The sequence below is a fragment of the Carica papaya genome, chromosome 2 (genome assembly GCF_054855325.1).
Source record: "Carica papaya isolate Zhongbai chromosome 2, ASM5485532v1, whole genome shotgun sequence".
Taxonomy (NCBI): domain Eukaryota; kingdom Viridiplantae; phylum Streptophyta; class Magnoliopsida; order Brassicales; family Caricaceae; genus Carica; species Carica papaya.
Genome location: NC_142310.1, coordinates 33,695,605 through 33,717,846, shown reverse-complemented (window position 1 = coordinate 33,717,846; position 22,242 = coordinate 33,695,605). Strand labels below are relative to the sequence as shown.

Genomic DNA, 22,242 nt, shown 5'->3' with positions numbered 1-22,242 from the left:
ATTTTAATTATAATCATTATTATTATTATAAATGTATATTTAGAAGGTGTCGTATAAATTTTGAATTTAGTAATAAGATAATAAATTTGCCCATTAGGTGTTATTTTTAGAATTGTTTGATTAATAAAAATAAACATTCTAACTTGCATTAATTTAATTTTCATTTGAACTATAATAAGATTAATTAAGGATTAAATAATTAATAATTTTAATATATGGTTTTTGCAAATGGGCCTACAAAACTGTACACGACAAGTGCTGCCACTGCGCTTTTGGTCATGTTTAAATAAATTTTAACGATAAGTAATTAATGTACGACAATGATATTGATTGGATAATAACGACAGTGATTGAAATAATAAATTTTTTTTAATATTTGAATGATTGTGTATTAATGTATGTTGATGACAGCTGTTTTATTTGGATGATAAAATGAATGATTGTATTTTCAGTCAAATTATTAATTTATTCATACTTTATTATATATAATGATAAATAGTATATAAAAAATATGTAATAAAAAAAATTACATAAAAATATAATTAAATAAATAATTATTATACATAATTAAATTAAAATTTAATATTTAATAAAATAAAAATATTTATATATTAAAAACAAATAATTGTAATTATATATTATTATATTAAATATAAAATTATTTTAAAAAATAAAAAATATTAAAATATATTTAAAATAATTATTTATCATAAATTAATTTATTAAACATATTTTATAAGGATAGTTATTTACGAGGGTATAACGAAAAAAAAATTATCTGTCTGTCATATATTACCGATTAGTTAATTTTTAAAATTCATTACAAATTTATTAGTCGACTATTGCTTATTATAATTTTATTAAATTAAAAATTGAAACAAACTTAATTTTATAATGGTATATTAAATTATTATCATTTAACACCAACCAAACAATGCCTTAATAATTAATAAAACTAGCGTCTGACAACATTTTTGGATTTCTCATTGGATTTGGTCTGAAGTGTGAACGGCCCGACGATAATCCTTTGTTGCCTTCATATAGTAATTAAACAAAATGTGAAGGCAAAATTTAAGCTCACCCGGCGAGGAATCTCAAATCTATGTTACTTTGAAGTGTAAAATAATATATAATAAGTTTGTATAAGACAAGAATCCAAAATCACCCTTTAATGTAAAGAAACTATAAATAATTATTAAATAAAATTCCGTTAATTTTAATGTATGTTCTTATAATAATTGAAATACGTAAAAAAAAAGGTATTTAAATTTTGACTTGTATTCAATTCATATGCTCTAATTATATTGTGATTTAAATTATATAGTCTTGATGATAATTTAGTTATAGTTTGATTTTTTTTTTTTTATAATTTTGTAAAAGAAACTTCATGCATTTGAATATTTAATTATACTGTAAGTGCATTGATTTTATTATAATTTAAATTATATAACTTTTAATTATATTTCAAAATAAATAATAATAATAAATGATTTTATTATATTGAAATGAGCCTGTGGATCAGGTAGGGCCGGACAAGAAATCCAAATTCATCTCCGACCATTTTCACCCAATTCATTAAATTCCAGGTAATTAAAGTCACATGGGACTGCACGGAAATTCCGTGCCTCCACAGTCAAGGGAAAATAAAATCAAAACCAACAATCAAACCTTCAAAGAAAAGATTTTTTTTTTTTAAATTTAAAAAAAATAGAAACTTGAAGAAAAACTTGAATGCATACGCCATAAAACAAACGCAGAGAACGGTCCATGACGACCCATCTTGCTTCCATTGCCAGCAATCACGAACCCCATCTTCTTCTCTTGTTGACTTCACTAAGAATCCCCAGCTTTCTCTGTCCCTTTAAATACGCACACACGCATCCATTTCTCTGAAAGAAAACCGAACTTGGTAGATTCAAGTTGGATATAAATGTGGTTGGTAAATCCCCATCAAGCTTCTCAAATTCTTCCTTCTTGGTGTTTTGTCAATGATAGTACGTGGTCCTGTCCATTACTGTGATTGACATGGGTCCTGTTCATTACTGTAATTGACCTGTTCTAGTCGATCCATAACTGATGCTATATTGACGATATTGACTTATCCTCCGCGAGGTTATGTTCTTTGCTGTTTTCAGTAATTTTGTTTGGGTAGAAATGATGTGTGTTACTGCTTTTGATTGAGTAGAAGCTTCAGAAATGCAAGTTTGGCTACTGGGTACTCTACAGCTAAGGATTCACGGGCACCCATTTACTTTATTTGTTTGATCAAACAATTTCTTTTAAGTTTTTCTGCATGATATTGAAGCCAGTGCTCGATTAGTTCATGGCTGATCTCCCCTCTTTCTTTTCTTTACCCTTTTCAGTGCTTAAAGTAGTTTCAGGGTCTTGATTCTGAGCTTGTGATAGACATGATAGACCATGGTATTCTTGTATGCTTCTGATTGTACTTACTAAAAAGTGTGGTTTCCCCCCCCTTTTTTTTTTCTTTGCCCTCAAAGTGGAAATTATACTCGTGTTCAGACCTGTATTATCTTTTTTTTTTTGTGAATTTTTGATTCTGTCTTTCTTTTTCATGCCAAGACATATTAATGTTGATGCGGAGAACCCTTTTTTGATGAAGGAAAATGAAAAGAACTCATTGAGCTCTCACTGATTTGCGTGGCCTCGTCATAATGGCTTCTCAAGATTATTATTTTCGGCGGCCTTGTTTTTGTTCTTGTCTCCGTCTATCTTTGGTACTCTTGCTGCTGAATAGCACAGGAGTATTCTCGGCTTCAAATTATTTAATTGGGCTGGGAAGTTATGATATCACCGGACCTGCGGCTGATGTTAACATGATGGGGTATGCTAATACTGAACAAATAGCATCTGGCGTGCACTTCAGGCTCCGAGCTCGCACGTTTATTGTGGCAGAGCCACAGGGGAAGCGGGTTGTGTTTGTAAACCTTGATGCTTGTATGGCCTCTCAGCTTGTGACAATTAAAGTGCTTGAGAGATTGAAGACAAGGTAGTTTTCATCTCTATACTCTGCATCTTTGGCTTTGTTAGACATTTTAGCCGTAGACTAATTGTTAAGAAAGATAAATGGCTTTTAGATTTGAAATTCATAAAAGCATAATTTATTTAGATCCCAAATTTTTTCCTTAAAGGTGTGGCTATGCTTGGATATTTTGAAATATTCCCAAAGCCATTGTCGTAAAATGACATTATGTTGTTAAATTGGCAGGTATGGTGATCTATATACTGAAAATAATGTTGCTATCAGTGGTATTCATACCCATGCTGGTCCTGGGGGTTATCTCCAATATGTTGTCTATCTTGTGACATCTCTTGGATTTGTTCGACAGTCTTTTGATGTTCTTGTAGATGGCATTGAGAAAAGTATTATTCAAGCTCATGAAAATCTCCAGCCTGGATCAATTTTTGTTAATAAGGGTAAGCCGATGATTCATTCCCCTTGGTAGAATCTTCCGATTTTTAACATTGCATTCACAAACATATGTTCATTTATTCAGAAGAATTAACCAGGAATTCATCCTCTTTTTCCAGGGTTTTATTATTTGTGTTTGTGGAATACTTAGCTGGAGTGATTGACTATAAATTTCTTGCTGTTAGATGACTGCTCTGAATCAAAAAATTTCTCTCCCTATCTCTGTCTCTATCTGTCTGTCTGTCTCTCTATTTCTCTCTTCATTTGTAAATTTCACTTATCATGTTAACAAATTTGATTCCTAAACATTTCAAAAAGTTATGTTCTTTCTTTAATTTTTATTTCTCTTGTTCATCCTTTGTTTAAGTTTCTCTTCGGAATTACATAAGTGGTACATGTCCCCTAAAAAGGGTTTTGATTTTATCTTACAGGAGAGCTCCTAGATGCTGGTGTAAACCGAAGTCCCAGTGCCTATCTTAATAATCCAGCTGAAGAACGCAGTCAATACAAGTATGATGTTGATAAAGAAATGACACTTTTGAAGTTTGTGGATGATCAGTGGGGTCCAGTGGGTAGCTTCAATTGGTTTGCAACTCATGGCACTTCTATGAGTCGTACAAATGCTTTGATAAGTGGTGACAATAAGGGGGCTGCAGCGCGATTTACGGAAGATTGGTTTGAGCAGAATGGTAGTGGTCCTAGTGGAAGTTCAGATTCCAAGAGAATTGGAATAGATGGAATACCTAGAAGAATCTCAAACATAGTCACCAATTTTCATGATACTCGTAAGTTGTACCTTTTAAAACTTTTGTCATATTGCATTATGCACAAAAGAGTGCTCAAAAGTTAAATTAGGAGCATGACATAAAAAAAGTCTGGTTCAGTATCAGCTAGAGAATTTTTCTGATGCAGAAGCAAACTCTAAAACCTGTGTGGATTTTATCCTACAAACATCGTGGAGCAACTTGTAAATGTTTCTTCAGTTCTGGAATGGTGCTTAATGAACTTTTTTATCCATTATTTTACATCTTATTGATAGCCAAACTTGTTATCTGGCTTTCATTTTTTGCCATTGGTCTTCTTTATTTTCTTAAATTGCACTATCTCACATAATTTGGGAGATTGTTTGGTTCATGCGCATGTAAGCGAGATGGTTTCCTTGATAGGATTTTTGGGTCTCGCAAGTGATGTCTTCCTATAGTTTCAAGTAATAGTTTATATTTAGACTAACCGGTTGGAGGCAAGGACAGACTTTGAAAAAGTGTAGCTTTTGAAACTTCCTGGTATTGGATATGCAACTCTGGCCTGACTGGAAGTTTCTTGTTGTACCAACTGTCAAATTGCATAAATTAACCTTCTGAAGGATGTGTAGATCTATTGCATCAATGGTGCAAGTCTTTCATTTTATCAGGCTGATAAAGAAGAGGAATAACTCCTTATTTCTTCATGCAGATCATGAGTTGCTAGAGCGTGCTGCATCCTTTCATTCTCAACCTGGTAGACCTGCAACCAGAATTTTGAATGTTGAGAGACGGATCAGAAGTGCTCTTAGAAATGCCGAGAAGCCTGGATTTGTATCTGCTTTTTGCCAGACAAACTGTGGTGATGTTAGCCCAAATGTGCTAGGAGCATTCTGTATAGACACTGGGCTTCCTTGTGATTTCAATCACAGTACATGTGGTGGGAAGAATGAACTATGCTATGGCCGTGGGCCGGGGTATTTTTTCCTCTCCTTTTTATTATCCATTTGCTTTGGAAATAAAAGATGGCACAGCATGCATGTCACCTTTTAAATATTAGATTTCATCCTGTACATTAACCTGGCAGCTATCCTGATGAATTTGAGAGTACAAGAATTATTGGAGAGAGGCAATTCCGGAAAGCTGTAGATCTTTTCAACAAAGCATCAGAACAGCTACAAGGGAAAGTGGACTTTCGCCACACCTATGTAGACTTCTCTCAGCTCGAGGTGACACTGTCTTCTGAAGTAGTAAAGACATGTCCTGCTGCAATGGGGTTTGCATTTGCTGCAGGAACAACTGATGGACCTGGAGCATTCGATTTTAAACAAGGGGATGACAAGGTAATTGATAACCGAAAAAACTATTGTCCCGAATTTTCTATATTAACAACCGAATGAAATATTCAATGCCTGTCTCTTTTGCCTCTTGATATTATATAGGGAAATCCTTTCTGGAAGTTAGTGCGGAACTTACTGAAAACACCAGACAAGAAACAAATTGATTGTCAGCATCCAAAGCCCATCTTGCTTGATACTGGTGAAATGAAGATGCCATATGATTGGGCAGTAAGTGGAGTGAAGTATTTCAGCATTCATAATCAACAATTACTAACTAACCCCTGAATTTTTCCAAAAAGGAATGGAGAATATTGTTTCTATAGCTAAATATTGATAACGTACTAACTGAAATTAATATTCTGTTTGCAGTAACTTAATCGCTTCTCTAATATTTAGAAAAGTGCTTTCTATATTTCCATGGTAGTCTATTAAAAAAAAGTTATTATCTCGTGGTCTCTTTTGGTATAATATACAGTCTCTTAAACCTGTCCCAGTCATTTGATGAAGAGAATCCAGACTGAGCATCTAATTTATTGTTTTCTGATGTCAAAATGCACAAAATTTGTGCATTTGGCAGTTTAAATATGCATAGGAGTCGTGCCTGCGTACAGTTATTACACCAATTGGTAGGGTTGATCAATTGTAAATAATTAGGTGTGATTATCAATTATTCTAAAAGATTAAAATAATAATGACCCAACTTAATTATTTTTATAGTTCAACATGCTTCATTATGCACTAGCCCATTGAGCTTTAGAAAAATATAGGTTTCATTACACCTTTTGAACTTTGATTTTTAAATCTAAATGGGCAACAATACAGACTTTTTACATATATACCATATGAAATAATTAAGTACCAACTACCTGAAAACTCAAGCAGATAACATATGATCCAACTTAATTGCTTATATGCTTCGACATCACTGAGGGGTGTTTTTTGAGATTTCCAATTACTTGGTCAATAAGCTAATCTTGAAGATAATTGCTACTTATGGTATGCCCTTGCTTTTCTCGAGAATTTTTCAACTCTTTTTTATGGGCACTTTGTTCATAATTTTACAGCCTTCAATACTTCCAGTCCAGATCCTTCGAATTGGACAGCTAGTCATTCTCAGTGTACCAGGAGGTAGAAGATTTCCTTATCTTTTCTTCTATCAAGATAATTATTATAAAATTCATGTTCCTTTTTTTCTCAACTTGTACTCCAGAAAGATACGACCGGCTTAATACACAGACATGCATTTTGGATCTCGTGTTCTTCATCGTTTCTTTTTCTACTTCTAACATTTCTTTGACAGAGTTTACAACAATGGCTGGGAGGCGTCTCCGTAATGCTGTGAAGGCAGTGCTGACAAGCAGTGGTAATGGACAATTTGGTAGCAACATTCATGTTGTTATAGCTGGGCTGACTAATACGTATTCACAGTATGTAACTACCTTTGAAGAGTACCAGGTGCAGAGATACGAGGTCAGTACTTGATTCAATGGGGAAAATATGCATAGATACTCAGACACCAAAACTGTCCTATAAATTATTTATGAACTTACCTAATCAATAAGAATCAGAAGCAGAAACAGCCAGAGATAATTTTTCATTTCTCTGAAAGTACTATTTCCTATGTCTTTCCCTTTTGTACAGGCTATAAGAAATTGGAATGAGTTTTAGATATGTGTCCTAGCAGCAGGCATTTATTTAGTGTTAATAGTGTCAATTTTATTCTTTCGTTTTTATTTATCTATCGTAGTTATTGATATTTAAAATTTATTCATAATTTATATTTATTTTTGTAAATTATTTCTCAGGGTGCATCCACGTTGTATGGTCCACATACCCTTAGCGCCTACATTCAGGAGTTCACAAAACTGGCAAATGCTCTCCTCAGTGGCCAAGCTGTTGAATCGGGGCCTCAACCTCCGGATCTTCTAAGCAAGCAAATAAGCTTACTCACACCAGTTGTGTTGGACATGACCCCTCCTGGTGTGAATTTCGGAGATGTCAGCTCTGATGTTCCTCAAAACTCCACCTTCAAGAGAGGTGACAAAGTGACTGCTGTCTTCTGGTCAGCTTGCCCCCGGAATGATCTCATGACTGAAGGTACATTTGCCCTCGTGGAACTCCTTCAAGGAAAGGATACTTGGTTGCCAGCCTATGATGATGATGATTTCTGTCTTCGGTTCAAGTGGTCGAGGCCTTCAAAACTCAGCCCACGAAGTCAGGCAACAATTGAATGGAGAATCCCTGAATCTGCCATCTCTGGTGTGTACAGAATTAGGCATTTTGGTGCTTCTAAGGGTCTTTTGGGATCTATACACCATTTCACTGGTTCATCCAGTGCGTTTGTTGTAGCATGAGCAAGAGTTTTTATGTATTATGTACTTACAGAACTGGTTAGACTTTATCACTTAGCATTATTGTCAAAATATATAATTTATTTATAGATGAATTTGGTATGAATTTAAATATGCATTTTCAAATGTTAAATTGGGCGAGTTATACTTACCATTTATAAGAAATAATAAGTTTGAATATCTTTTACTCTTTGTTTGTGTTCTTGGAGTAATGGGAGGCAAAACATGGCTTAGCGAAACGACACGCATTTCATTTTCCTAAACGTGAAACGGGACATTGTTTGTTTACCAAATGCGTGAAGCCAGGACTTGCAAGAATGAAATGAAACGGCACCGTTTAGAAGAAACCAGGACGCGTACTCTCTCCTCTTTACTATGTCTACATCCCAACGGCATCGTTTTCTTTCACCGTTGTCTCTGTAGACAAATATAAAGAGGAGGGAGTAGAAATGGGGAGCACGACTGGAGGTTTGAAACTGAAGTTGCTTTCTCATCTCCATTAGAGCACGCGTCACCCTCTCAAGATCTTTTATAAATTCATCACTGGTGACTCAGGAACGACAGCCTTGACGCTGTATCAAAGAAGAACACAACTGATATACTAAAGAAGAGAAGAAGCAGAAGAAGGAGACGACGACGACACAGGAAAAAGGAGTAGAAATGTCGGTACAAGAGTATCTGGACAGCCACATGCTCTCTCGCAAAATCGAAGATGCTGTCAATGCCGCCGTTAGGGCTAAAACTCCTGATCCTGTCCTCTTCATTGTAATTTCCCTTTCGTCAATCTCGCTCTGTATGGTTCCCGAGAAAATGCTTTAAACCGCGGAATTAATGTGTTAATCTAACTTGCAAGCTTAATTTAACTTTTCTTAGTCTTCGTTTTCTTTTTCCTCGGAGATATACTAATGTTTCTCTTAGCTTCTTCTTCGACTCTTTATGTTATTTTAAGTTTTTTTTTTTTGGAATTGCAGTCTAATCATATGAAGAAAGCGGTTCAATCGGTGATCACGAAGATTAAAGCGAGGCAGATTCTCGATAGTAGAGGAATACCAACTGTTGAGGTAGATTTGTACACGAACAAAGGCATGTTTCGTGCTTCTGCTCCTAGCGGCGATTCTACTGGAATGTGAGGATTATTTGTTTGTTTTTCTTGTTCTCTATTATGTTGTGTTTGGTTGCTGAGAGAAAAAATAAGTAAGCGGAGATTTCTCGGCATAATTAGTCTCAATGTTGGGTCCCAGTCAGAACTGAGAGAATCGGAAATGAACTTGCTTCTATTTAGGGCTAGAATTACCACTGAATGTTGCTGTCAAAAATCATCTGCTTTATTCATAATCTGGGGAGCTTAAATAGAAAAAATTATGGCAGCTTTCCTGTTATCCAGGAGCATAGCAGGTAGTGGCGGAAAGATAGTGATTCTGACATAAACAAGAGAGAACAAAAATCAGAAAAGAAGATGCTAACTTGACCGCTTCTTGTGGAGCTGCGACGTGTTTAATTTCCCATGTTTTCCATGTTGGCAGTGTCGAAATATCTGGGATTCTTCACTGGTGTTCTTAGAGATCTTCTGATCCTATCAATGCCCCCCTCTTTTAGTGGAACCTTATCCTCAAGGTTCAGAGGAGTGAACTTTTCTTGTAATTCGAGGTTGTTTTCCCAGGTAGCCTCCTCTGGAGGTAGATGTTTCCATTTTACTAGTCTTTCTTCGACAAATTTAGATCCTTGTTTGATCCATCTGGAATCCAAAATAGTCTCTGGTTGCAGCACGATGTCGCCTTTGTTATTGGTGGCAGGCAGGTCTCCAATGGGGGGGAATTAAATCACTGACTTTCCTTTTTAACATCGAAACGTGAAACACTGGGGGAATACGGGAGTTGTTAGGTAGTTGCAATTTGTAAGCGACTACTCTGATGCATTGGAAGATCTTATACGGGCCATTGAAGTGGCATGCTAATTTTTGGAAAACTCTCTTGAAAGCGGTTTGCTGTCGATATGACTGAAGTTTAAGAAATACCTAATCACCTACTTGAAATTCAAGTTCTCTTCGTTTGGCATTAATGGTTTGTTATTTGCAAGTTGGCTTTAAATTGTCGAAGAAGGGCATCCCTGGTATGTAGTTGCTGGTCTACGTCGTCAACAAAGGTGGAGCCATCTTGATAACGAGGATGGTTGGTGGTGGCCGTCCATATAAGGCTTGGAAGGGTGTCATCTTAGTTGCCGCGTGATAACTTGTGTTATACCAAAATTCTGCCCATGACAGGAGGGAGCTCCATTTGCGGGGTTGTTGATGGCAAAGGCATCGGAGATATTGCTCAAGACTTCGGTTCACAACTTCGGATTGACCATTTGTTTGTGGGTGGTAGGAGGAGCTCATTTTGAGTTAAGTGCCGGCCATCTTAACAAATTCTTGCCAGAAGCGGCTAATGAAGACCGGGTCTCTGTCACTAACTATTGATTTGGGCATTCCATTTAATTTAACTACTTGTTCCACAAATTTTTCAGCCACTATTTTAGTTATAAACGGATGAGCCAAGGCGATAAAGTGGACAAATTTGCTTAAGCGATCAACCTCAACAAAAATTGATTTTTTCCCATTTGAGGAGGGTAATAAAGTCCATAAAAATATTGAAGATTTTGAGAGTAAGAAAAACTCATTTTTTCATTTTATTTCATCAATGGTTTTGTGCCTCATTTTATAGGCAAAACAAAAAGAAAAAACAAAACAAATTAACAACCTTATCTCCTAAATGACAGCTAGCATTCTGTTACGGATGATTAATTGTCTAACAAGAATAAAATAACAGTGAGCAGTAACAGTAAATATAACTTATTTTTAATATTTTTACAAATATAATCTCATATCTGGCATGGAATGGGCAGTGGTTGGAGGAGGCCGGCAAGGGAGAGTGTGTCAGCTTTGACTCGTTGGCATGTATCACATGCTGCTACATATTCTTTGACATCTTGATGCATAGCTAGCCAAAAAAAATGTTGTGCTAATCATTTATAAGTTCGTTGGATACCTGAATGGCCGCCGGTGGGCTAAGAGTGGAATTCTTGTAGCAGTTGTGAAATAGCAGATTTTGGAGGCCCCACAACACGAGTTTTGAAGTAAATTAACCCATTTTTCCAAGAGAAGGGCCCCCTGGTGTCTCAATAACTATCTTGGTTACTGTCTGCATGTAAGGATAGTGAGCTGAAGCTTCTTTGATGGTGTTCTGCATGCTGTTTTTTGGGAAGGAAATGGCCTGTAAGGTTGGATTGCCTAGTTTTCAGGAGAGAGCGTCGGCGGTTGAATTTTCTGTCAGGTCGGTAGACAACCTCATAATCATAATCAAATAAGTTTGAAAGCCACTTTTACTGCTCTGGAGTGGTGATTCGTTTGTCGAGCAAATGTCTCATACTTTTCGGATCAGCATGAATGAAGAATTTTCTGCCCATTAAATATGGGCTCCAGAGTTTAATGGCAACTACAATGGTAAACATCTCCTTAGCATATGTTGACCAAGCTTGCTTGTTTACTCTGAGTGCATGACTCATATATGCTATGGGCTGTCCCTGTTGAGTGAGAACAACACCTATCCTCTCACCGGAAGCATCCGTTTCTATCACAAAGGGTTCTTCAAAATTTGGTAGAGCTAAAGGGGGTTAGTTGTCAAAACATGTTTGAGACTTTTGAAGGCCTCCTCTACTTCTTCAGTCCACCCAAATTGCTCTTTTTTTAGCAAATTTGTTAAGGATCTGGCAAGAATCCTATAGTATCGAACAAATTTCCGATAATGGTCGGTTAAGCCCAAAAATCCTCTCAACTCAGTGATGTTGTTGGGGCGTGGCCACTGGAGCATTGTTGGAATCTTGTTCTAATCAACTTTAACTCTTTGGGGAGTAACAATATGTCCCAAGTATTCCAGTTCCTGCTTCCTAAATACACATTTTTTTAGCTTAACAAAGAAGTGATGTTGCCGTAAGATGTCAAGAACCTGTTTTACATGACCTATGTGCAGAGCCCAGCTTGGATTGTAGATAAGAATATCGTCCAAAAAAAAAAAAAACTAGAACGAACTTATGAAGATGTTGTCGAAATATGCTGTTCGCTGGTTGAAAGGTGGACGGAGCATTGCAGAGATTGAATGACATGACGAGATATATATATATTTTTTTGAAATAAAAGAAGAGAATATGTATTAATGTGAGGTGTTAAGGGAGCACCACCAATTTACAAAAAATTTACATGTCAATTAGCATATCTATAATAAAACCTAGATCTTCAAAACATTCTACATTATGCCCTAAAACAGTAAAACCAAAATAATGAAACCATTTATCTTTGATCCTATTAAAATCTTGTTCAATCTCCTCAAAAGGCCTGTTGTTTCTCTCCTTCCAAATAACCCATAAAATGGTTAGAGAGATTAATCTAAGCGTGTTGTTATTTCTAAGACATTCTCATGCTAGAAGTTCGAAATAAACAGAATTTCCCATTACCCAAAAGATCCCCATAAGTCCGAGTATCATGCTCTAGAGTTTGTGAGATATTTGACATTTCAAGAGTAGATGACGAGATATTTATAGTGGCTGTTATGGGTGCGGAAGACCATCTTATGAACATTAGGAGGATGAACTCTTAGCTGATGGTATCCTGTTGTGAGGTCAACCTGCTGTGAGGTCAAGTTTTGTGAAGAAGGCAACCCTGTGAAGTTCATCCAACATATCATCGACGGTCGGAATGGGGAATTGGTGTTTAATGATGACCGAATTGAGTGCCTGATAATTTGTGCAAAATCTCTAAGTTCCATTTTTTTTTTCTTACTAACAGCACATGTGAGGAGAAGGGACTGGTGCTTGGTTTGATCAACCCATAATTAAGTATCTCATTGACCTATTTGTCAATTTCTGATTTCTAAAAATAGGCGTACCTATAAGGCTGTATGTTGATCGGCTCTATTCCCTCCTTCAAATTGATATGGTGGTCGATTTCTCGGTTTGGTGGCTAGCATGTTGGGTTATCTAAATAGGTCTTGATAGCTGTTGAAGAGGCTCTTCATTTCTGGATGGATGGTTGTTGCGGAAGTGCTTGGTTCAGCCAGAACGCGGATGGCAAGTAGGGAGGTTTTCTGGTGGGTTTCCTTGGCTACCACTTTTGCCGAAGCGCTCTGGATAGGTGGGCTGTTGACCTCGCGCAACCTTCGAAGTCGTCCATCCCACTTGAACTCCATGGTCATTTGACCCGAATTACAAACCATTGCCCCTAATTTTTCTAGCCGCTGAACTCTAAGGACAAGATCAAGATTCGTTAGTGGCAAAGTATAAAGAGTAAGGGTAAAGAGGATACCTTAGAGGTGAACCGACATGTTTTTGAATCGCTATTGACATCTCATCGGGTTGTCGCTCGCGACCTTGATAGAGAAGGGCTGAGTCGAAATCACTGAAAGCTTGAGCATACTTGCAACTCGTTCACTGATGAAATTCTGAGTTGAGCCGCTATCAATGAGGACGATGACACGGTGGCTGCAGATTGTTGCCTCTATACGCATCATTTTGGCCGTTGACCAGCCAATGAGCGCATGAAGGGAAATCTCAGGCTCTCCCGCATTTGACCCGTCATCTCCTTCTTCTTCGGCCCCGTCAAGGAGCAGGAGCTGCGGCCGGCGGCATCTGTGGCCGGCGGTGAATTTATCGTCACAGCTGAAGTAGAGGCTGAGCGATCGACACCTCTGCATTTCTTCCCATGATAGGCGTCGCGGGGTAGCTTCCATATTCTGGGTTGTTTGGGAGTGGGGCGATTGGGTTGCGTCCAACCCAGATGAATCTCCTCTGCCGGCCCAATTGCTCTTCCCTCATACAGGCCAAGTTGATGGCTTCCTTCAAGGATTTAGGCCAAAACATCCTGATGCCTTCTGCAATCTCGGGCTTAAGCCCGCTGATAAAGGTGCCCACTAGGGCCTTTTGGGTTTAGCCCCAAACGTTATTCCCTAACTTTTCAAATTCTTTTTGGTATTCCCTCAAGGGCCCGATCTATTTTACCTTGGACAAGGCTTTATCAAAATCTTCACAATCAGTTGGTCCAAAGCAAACCCTTGTTTCTTATTCAAACCCAATCCACGTCACCATTTTCCCTTCTTCTCTGTAAGTCTGATGAAGCTATTGCCATCATTGGTTGGCTTCACCCTCTAGGTAGAAAGAAGCTAGCTGAACCTTCTGCTTGTTGGGAATGTCGTGGTAGTCGAAGAATTGCTCGACGCGGCTGAACCATTCGGTTGGGTGTAATCGGCAAAGATGGGGAACTCAAGCTTTGCGAGCTTCGAGAAAAAAGGGCTGGCAACCCTCGTCGTTTCTTTCGGTGCCATCATTGCGGAGTGGCCACGTCAGTCCGGGCCGACTTGGGGTGTTGCTGCTGGACCCTTCGCGGTTTGTCAACAGAGTATCCATCAACTGCATGAGGGTATCCTCCATTTGGTAAAGCTTATCGGCGACTCCCAACTCCATTCGACTAAAGCTGTTTTGCAATCTCCTGACGCTGGCTTCTAATTGTTCAATTATCTCTTTGTTAGATCTGACTTTGATATCAAATGTTAGGTCACAATTAGAACCGAGAGAATTGGAAATGAATTTGCTTCTATTTAGGGCTAGAATTACCACTGAATGTTGCTGTAAAAAATCATCTGCTTTATTCATAATCTGGGGAGCTTAAGTAGAAAAATTACAATGACTTTCCTTTTATCCAGGAGCACAGCGGGTAGTAGTGGAAGATAGTGATTCTAATGTAAACAAGAGATAACAAAAATTAGAAAAGAAAATGCTAACTTGACCGCTTCTTGCGGAGCCGTGGCATGTTTAATTTTCCATGTTTTTCATGTTGGCGATGTCGAAATATTCACTATCTGTGTTCTTGCTATGTTTATTTGGTGATTTATAGTTATGAATGTAGTTACTGTATCAGATATCTCAATGCATATGTTAAGTTTCATATTGTAGTATTTAAGAGTATGTAACAAAATTTAGTAAAAGTACCAGGTATGAGGCTGTTGAATTACGTGATGGGGACAAGGGGATATATCTTGGAAATAGTGTTATTAGAGCTGTTAAGAACATCAATGAGAAGATATCTGAAGCATTAATTGGCATGGATCCAACACTCCAGTCCCAGATTGATCAAGCCATGATAGATTTGGACAAAACAGAAAAGAAGGTAATTTCACTATGTGACCTACTGTTTGTATGTTCATAGTATTTAGCTTTTGGTTTGTAGGTTGCTTAATATTCTTAGAGGTTGCATTCTAGGGCTACTATGTTAGCGCACTTTGGAGGAGTTTACGTCCATAAAAATCTCTTTGGGGATAATGCATGCTAAATATCAAGAAAATGTAGCATAGAGCGTGGGGCTGTTCCCATAAAATGCTTTTTGGGGTCATTGCATGCTAAATAGCAGGAAGATGTAGCATAGTGCATGAGGTTGTGCCCTTAAAAATTCTCTTTGGGTTTAATGCATGCTAAATATCTGGAAAATGTAGCATTGATGTTTATGCTTCTGTAATAAAGATGTCAAAGAAGCGATAAACTATCAGCCTTGTACACTTTATCTTAGTTGAGGATTATTTATTTTATTTCTTGCTTTTTGATGTTTTATATTAGAAATGTCGTCGATTGTGGAGGAAATTGGGTCTACTCAATGTGCATGTTTGTTGGATCATTCTTTTATTCATTTGCCTTGGTTAGTTTAATATCAATTAAACTTGCTACTGATTTATGCAAGCCCGAGCACTCAGCTTGGTTGGCTAGCATCTTCATTTGCACAGTTTTGTTAACAAAGCCTGTTGGGTTATTCCAACAAATTTGCTAGCTATTTACTCATGTTAATGAAAATCTAAAAGTGTCCATAGCTACTTACTCAATTTGGAAAGGGAAAATTTCCCTGATCTAGTCTGTACATTTGAATACTTTTCTTTGTTTTGCTAACTCATCTGGGTGAATTTCTTTTCTTTTGGATGATTCTTGGTGCTTTCATATTGAATAATACTTTTTCTGTAATGGCTGGTTTAATGGTTTTTGTCTGTCTTTATAGTTGTTCACATATTCACACCTCATGAGGCACTACTTCTCTCTTTTCTAAATCACCTTCTGCTTACAGGGTGAACTTGGAGCAAATGCTATATTAGCCGTCTCAATTGCTGCATGCAAGGCTGGGGCTGCTGAAAAGGAGGCATGAGTTTGTTCTTCCATTAATTTGGAGTTTTGACAGTTTTCTTATTGTTTTGCTGGAAGTTTGCATGCCTTCATTAGAAGACTCTGACAGAATACAAATATCAGGTTCCACTCTACAAACATATCTCTGATCTTTCTGGTAGAACAAGCCCAACTCTTCCTGTCCCAGCGTTCACTGTTATAAGTGGTGGGAAGCATGCTGGAAATAATCTGGCCATGCAGGTAGATCTTGTTTTGTCATAATTTCTAGGTACATGGTTATTTTTATTATTTCAGTTATTTCTGCTCAGTATTGAAAGCATTTTAGTGCCTGAGAAATCATTATACATATCATGGGTTTTTTTGCTTAAAACTTCCATGAGTAAATCTAACATTCATGGGATATAAAGACCTATACTCATTTTGGAGTTGTGAAGGTTAGGTATTGCCATATCATGGTATTAAATAATAATGCTCTAATTTGACCTAAAATGTGACACTGAATGATGGGGCAGATTTTGCTTGAGAAGTAATTAAAGAGTCATGCAGTGTATCATGGATTTCTTAACAACAGAGAAGTGAAGATGTTTTTTGTCATGGTGACTATAACATAAAACTCAGTCTGCTAATGTTTTGGATTATTAGGGAGTCATATTGACATCTGTTTTTCACCAGCACTAAGCTCAATTTGACATTGTCATTTTGCTAGCCTGCAACAGCTTCTTAGTATATGTTTTGGGTTGTTGAAACAAATTTACTTAAATTTTAAATGCATGTGATCAATTTGAAACAACTAATACTGGTTTAGAAAGTAAGATATTACAAGTTTGATAAAAATGCTTATTATAAAAAATTAAGTACTTGTTCCGTTTTAGTGGAAGAACAACAAATGCTGAACATGTTAAGAAATGAGCACAGAAAGCCGATACGCAGATCCCAGGTGGAAATGCTTATTATATTATTTTCTGCTTAAAAATTGTTCATTAGCACCTAATAGGCAGGGTCCTTTTTAACATCACCGACCAAGTAGAATATCTGGATCACACATAAGCAATTTAAATCACTCTTAAACACTCTCTTACTCTTTAAGATCCTATGACATGTGAAACTCGTGACTTCACATCATATGTGTTTCACATGCCGATATAACTTACTTTGACTTAAATATAATCAGGAAATCATGATTCTCCCAATCGGAGCAAGCAGATTTGAGGAGGCTTTGCAAATGGGTTCTGAAACCTATCATCACCTCAAGGTGATTATATTCAACCACTAGTTGTTTAATATTTGGAATTTGCTTTTTCTATATTTGCTTACTAGAATTCTTATAAGCATTTCATATAGGGAGTGTTTTGTAATAATTTTGATATATAGTTTAACTAAATTTATTTTGCTCTAGTGAATATCCTGGAAACTACCAAATTAAAACCATTTAAACATTTATTCATCTAACTTCTTTCACTGTTATCATGTGTTTTATATAAAATACATCTCTTCAATAGTGATCAGCTTTGACAGTTTAAGAAAGCAACTTGTTATGGCAGACTCGCTCATCATATTTTTTCCTTTTCTTTTTTTCTTTTCCTTACAAGCTGCTTTCTTCAATCATTTTCTAACAGAGGCAACATGCTCTGATAGATAACAAGTACAATTGGATCTTTGTTTCTATTTATACCTTTGCTGGTTTAGTCAATCCTTACTCTTTTTTTTTTGTTCTAGTGCAAAACAAGAACATTGTTGCTTAAGTTTCATGCTACCATAAGTGTGAGAGATTGATGACCTTAGACTAATCGGTTATTGCATATAAATGAATTTAGGTAGTTATTTAGTAGTTATATCCCTACCGGTTTTGTTGCACATACGAGTAATACTTTTTAACTAGCAAGAATTTGCAAATGTTGGTGAAATGTTTTGCCTGCACTTATCCTCTGATTATAATTCCTGTGGATGAGACAAACAGGCTGTTATTACTGACAAATATGGTCCAAATGGATGTAATGTCGGGGAAGATGGTGGTTTTGCTCCAAACATCTCCAGGTAAGCCTTCCTTCCAATGATACCGGTATACTGTTCTTGGTTGTAAAAAATGCAATGATCTACTTCGTATGAACTTATCTCTTACTTTCCTTGAAATTCTAATCCTGAATGCCTGTTTGGGAGGAGGAAGAGAAGGGAAGAAAATGGAATGTGGTCTTCATGGAAAAGTATTAACCTCCCCGTTTAGTCATTTCCGCTTCATATTTATTTTCCTAATTACTATTTGCTGTGAGGTCCAAGTAACCTCATTCTATTCCTTTCCCTCCCCCGCTTCAAAATAGAGCCCAAAAGAGAAAACACTGAATTTATTTGTGAATGTTTTGGTGTTTGTCTCTTTTAGTTCCCTATTTGATAAAATTCCTTTTTTTTTCTTATCTTTCAGCTTTAGAGAAGGACTGGATCTTGTTAAGGAGGCTATCAGAAGAACGGGGTACAATGACAAAATAAAGATAGCAATTGATGTTGCTGCCACTAATTTTTGCATAGGTATCAACGTTTCTGTTATTTCAAAAAAAAAAAAAAAAATCAACATTTGTGTAATGTAGACCTTAACCATGGTAACCTATGGGGAAAAAAGGAAGATGGTGTCATTAGTACTTTGGGGAACCTTTTGGATCATCATGCAATAGTTGCTGACTTCATTTTCACTAGCTACATACATATGCATGGGATAAAAAAGAAAGAATAGTTGGGAACAATCATCATGCAGTAGTTGCTGACTTCATTTTCACTAATTACATGCATATGTATGGATATAAAAAAAGATAGTTGGGTGCTCTCATCACAAGTACTTTCTAGCCCTTTATGATCATCATGCAGTGGTTCCTGAGTTCATATTAAGTGTGTCTACTCTAAATACATATGTAAGTATATATATATATGCATCTTAACTTGAGACCATATTTTTAAAAATTTCATGGTTTTAACAGGAAGGATGCTGTCTGTTTCCACTGAGCTATCCATTTATTGCTTCATTTTAAGGCCTGCTTTAGTTTGGCTCATGGTATTTGTTACAACTACGAATTCATTTTAAATCTCTCATTGAATAGGTACCAGGTATGATTTGGATTTCAAATCTCCAAATAGGTCGGGCCAAAACTTCAAGTCAGGAGAGGACATGATCGAAATGTACAAAGAACTTTGTGCTGGTAGTTCTCTTGACATGCATATGATTTCTTCTTTTTTTTTTCCAATTTCAATTTCTTCAAGTATTGTTTCATCTTTCCATGTCTTCCCCACTTTTTTGGTCCCTAGATTATCCAATTGTGTCAATTGAAGATCCCTTTGATAAGGAGGATTGGGAGCATGTCAGGAATTTTTCCAGTCTTGTGATTTGTCAGGTTTGTTCAGTTTTTTCCTCATCAGTGATTGAATGCAATCTCTAACTTGGTTTAGAATGAGGAGAAGGTTGTAAATAATGAATAGAAGTATACAATTCCATTACTGGAAAGTTGGTATAGGTTGGACCACAACAATCATTTGGTAGTTTGCATATACTTCCTTCCCAAGGATCTTCTTTTATGCTTGGGAAGCTACGAAAGAATGCATTTTAACTATAGACAACCTCATGAGGAAAGGGTTAACCACGGCTAACAGACGTTTCCTATGTAAATGTTGCTCTGAATCCTGCAATCATTTGCTTCTCTGGTGTCCTGTCTCCTACATGCTCTGGTCTATGGTTCTCAGTCTCCTGGGGATCTCTTGGGCTGTATCCGGGTCTGTTAAAAGTGAGCTATTGGCGTGAGAACGGATGTGCAGCAGAAACAAAAACCTTAGACTTATTCCATTAACTATTGTGTGGGTTATTTGGAAAGAGAGGAACAATGACACTTTTGAGGGTAAAGAGGTTGATTTTGCCACTATCAAGAATAGATGGTTTCACTTTTTTGGCTCTATTGTTTTAGAGCTTAATCTTGATAGTTTAGATGACTTTTGCTATTTTATAGATATATTCATAGACATGTAAATTTTTTGTGCATGGGTGGTACCCCTTCGGTGCCGTCACATTTATATTCTTCGCATTTTTATTTTTAAAGAAAAAAGTTTGCATATACTGGGGACCATATTAGATGTTGCATATGTGAAAGAAATCTAGATGCTCTTTTCTGGTTGTTGGACTGTCATCTTAGACTTTTCTGGCTCTTTATCCCTCTACCTATGTTGTTTACATCTTTCTGAAGTGAGGATGGTTTTGCAGGTAGTGGGGGATGATTTGTTGATGTCAAATCCAAAACGTATTGAGAGAGCGATACGTGAGTCAACTTGCAATGCTCTTCTTCTCAAGGTACTCGCCATTCACTGCTTTCATGGCTTCTTTTGTTTCTTATTTTTATCTGAGTATGTTATGTTTGAGAAATTAGCTGTTATATAGATGGTGGAAACTTTGTAGGAAGGGGAACAAGTCTCCATAAGAAGCTAAATATTAATCCCGAATATTTGAAAATAGAATATTATACAATTGAAATTTTGTGATCCAAGGTTCTTATTCTGTTCCTCATGTTTTAGAAATTAGCCGCATGTAAGGCTGGTAAAGGGGATAATTTTTCTGTGAGATGCTAAATTTAATCCTGAACATCTGGAAGAAATTATTTCAAAAATGTAACTTTGTGGTCCAAGACATAAAGTTTTAGAATGATGATTAATTTATTTGATTTCAGATAAATCAAATTGGGACTGTGACAGAAGCCATTGAAGTGGTGAAACTGGCCAAGGATGCTCACTGGGGAATAGTGACATCTCATAGATGTGGGGAAACTGAAGATTCTTTCATAGCTGATTTATCTGTTGGTCTTAACACTGGTCAGATCAAAGCAGGTGCTCCTTGTAGAGGAGAGCGGCTTGTGAAGTACAACCAGGTCTGCTGTCTTATTCGTGCTTCTTTTGAAATACTTATGGAACCAACGTAGACAATGGGATAATAAATTTCTGAAATAACTAGTGGTATAGAATTTTTTTAAAGAAAAGAGAGTTGTTTATCAGAATATATCTTATAATCTTCTAAGTCGTAGCATCATCTGATGTAGTGTAGTGAGCTGTCAGCACATTGCAGTCAACCAAGCTCACACAGTTGCTATATCCGAGAAAAATGTCTGGTGTCTTGTCCAAGTCCTTTAAGATTGATCTTTTTGAGAAACATCTTTTAAATTAGTAATTGATACTATCAAGACTTCTCGAAGGTCTAGATTCAGTCTGTCTTTTTGCAACTTGGAGGAGCATTTCTAGTTCCATGTATTTCGGCCACTACATCTACACTTACCATTTTCTCATTTTCTGTTATTTCTCTCTGTTAAATACAAATACTCACACATGTCCGCATCCTGCCTCCACATTTTTGGCTTTACGCATGTCGTTAGCTAGGATAAAAACTGTAACAACAGGGATTCCCACATCAGATTCAATCTAAGGATTCTGCTCTGCTTCTTTGGAGCCTAGAAGATCTATAGCCTATGGGTCTACAATTATATATATATAGGCCCAATTCTCTCTGTGTGATTGAAAGATATTTTTCTTGATTGAAATGGCGGGCAACAAGTACAACCAAACTAACACCTTTAAGTTTGGTGCAGTTACTTCGGATTGAGGAAGAGTTGGGAGATCAAGCAGTATATGCTGGTGAAGATTGGAGGCAGTCCTCCTGATGACTTTTTTCTGAGATTATACAAACATTTCTTCCCTTTCCCCCTTGAAAAGCTTTTTTATCAGTATATCGTACTGTTGTTTGCTTTTATTTTGTTTTCCTAGTATCTTTTTTCTTTTTCTTTTTTTTTTTTTTATAAAAAAAATCCCTTTCCTCATTTCCTTCGTTTTCCTTTTCCCCGAAAGAGTTGGAGGGAAAACCCGAGGAAGGTTGAAGAATGTTGTAAATTAGGTGAAGAAAAAATCTTGAAATAGCCAGATAAAATTGTTGAATGCAAGAATACTTGACAATTTCACAGAGCCTAATTCCTTTAATCTTTATCTCCAGTTAAGTTATACCAGATTTCTCTTGCTCCTCTCTATTTCTTTCATTAATTTTTATCTGGCATCTCTGCAAGGGATAATATCAGTGACGTTTGAATGTTTCAGTGATTTGGAGAAGCCAGCTTCCAGTTCAGACTTTGCGGGATCTGGTAGAACGAACAATAATATGGTTAGGTGATTTTTTTAATTCAACTTTCGTTTGT

The 22,242-nt window shown here is 36.6% G+C and overlaps 2 protein-coding genes across 8 annotated transcripts; both read left to right on the top strand.

Annotated features, from left to right (window-relative positions):
* The first annotated feature begins 1,710 nt into the window (after nucleotides 1-1,710).
* Nucleotides 1,711-7,967, top strand: LOC110810015 (neutral ceramidase 1-like). Of its 6 annotated transcripts, none has more exons than XM_088214255.1 (10): nucleotides 1,711-1,935; nucleotides 2,621-3,007; nucleotides 3,227-3,435; nucleotides 3,862-4,215; nucleotides 4,883-5,147; nucleotides 5,258-5,513; nucleotides 5,613-5,738; nucleotides 6,575-6,638; nucleotides 6,811-6,980; nucleotides 7,316-7,967. In XM_088214255.1, exons 2-10 carry the CDS (start codon nucleotides 2,673-2,675, stop codon nucleotides 7,862-7,864), a joined length of 2,328 nt encoding a protein of 775 aa, XP_088070381.1. In that variant the 5' UTR covers nucleotides 1,711-1,935; nucleotides 2,621-2,672; the 3' UTR covers nucleotides 7,865-7,967. The 6 variants fall into 6 exon arrangements, with proteins under 6 accessions (XP_088070381.1, XP_088070380.1, XP_088070379.1 ...); XM_088214254.1 differs by having other exon boundaries at nucleotides 1,711-1,939; XM_088214253.1 differs by having other exon boundaries at nucleotides 1,711-1,994.
* Nucleotides 7,968-8,261: 294 nt separating this feature from the next.
* ENOC (cytosolic enolase) lies at nucleotides 8,262-22,015 on the top strand. Of its 2 annotated transcripts, none has more exons than XM_088214257.1 (13): nucleotides 8,262-8,626; nucleotides 8,833-8,987; nucleotides 14,870-15,050; nucleotides 15,990-16,061; nucleotides 16,169-16,285; nucleotides 17,217-17,297; nucleotides 18,003-18,079; nucleotides 18,462-18,565; nucleotides 19,129-19,227; nucleotides 19,334-19,419; nucleotides 20,277-20,363; nucleotides 20,737-20,934; nucleotides 21,646-22,015. In XM_088214257.1, the coding sequence occupies exons 1-13, from the start codon at nucleotides 8,522-8,524 to the stop codon at nucleotides 21,715-21,717; spliced, it is 1,434 nt and encodes a 477-aa protein (XP_088070383.1). In that variant the 5' UTR covers nucleotides 8,262-8,521; the 3' UTR covers nucleotides 21,718-22,015. The 2 variants fall into 2 exon arrangements, with proteins under 2 accessions (XP_088070383.1, XP_088070384.1); XM_088214258.1 differs by having other exon boundaries at nucleotides 8,263-8,626; nucleotides 14,876-15,050.
* The last annotated feature ends 227 nt before the right edge of the window (nucleotides 22,016-22,242 follow it).

Coding starts and splice junctions, on each gene's coding strand:
- LOC110810015 (XM_088214255.1), top strand. CDS start 2,673: ATGGCTTCTCAAGATTATTATTTTCGGCGGCCTTGTTTTTGTTCTTGT. Junction 6,639..6,810: donor CATTCTCAGTGTACCAGGAG/GTAGAAGATTTC, acceptor TTTCTTTGACAG/AGTTTACAACAATGGCTGGG. Junction 6,981..7,315: donor ACCAGGTGCAGAGATACGAG/GTCAGTACTTGA, acceptor ATTATTTCTCAG/GGTGCATCCACGTTGTATGG.
- ENOC (XM_088214257.1), top strand. CDS start 8,522: ATGTCGGTACAAGAGTATCTGGACAGCCACATGCTCTCTCGCAAAATC. Junction 8,627..8,832: donor CTGATCCTGTCCTCTTCATT/GTAATTTCCCTT, acceptor TTGGAATTGCAG/TCTAATCATATGAAGAAAGC. Junction 20,364..20,736: donor GCAATGCTCTTCTTCTCAAG/GTACTCGCCATT, acceptor ATTTGATTTCAG/ATAAATCAAATTGGGACTGT.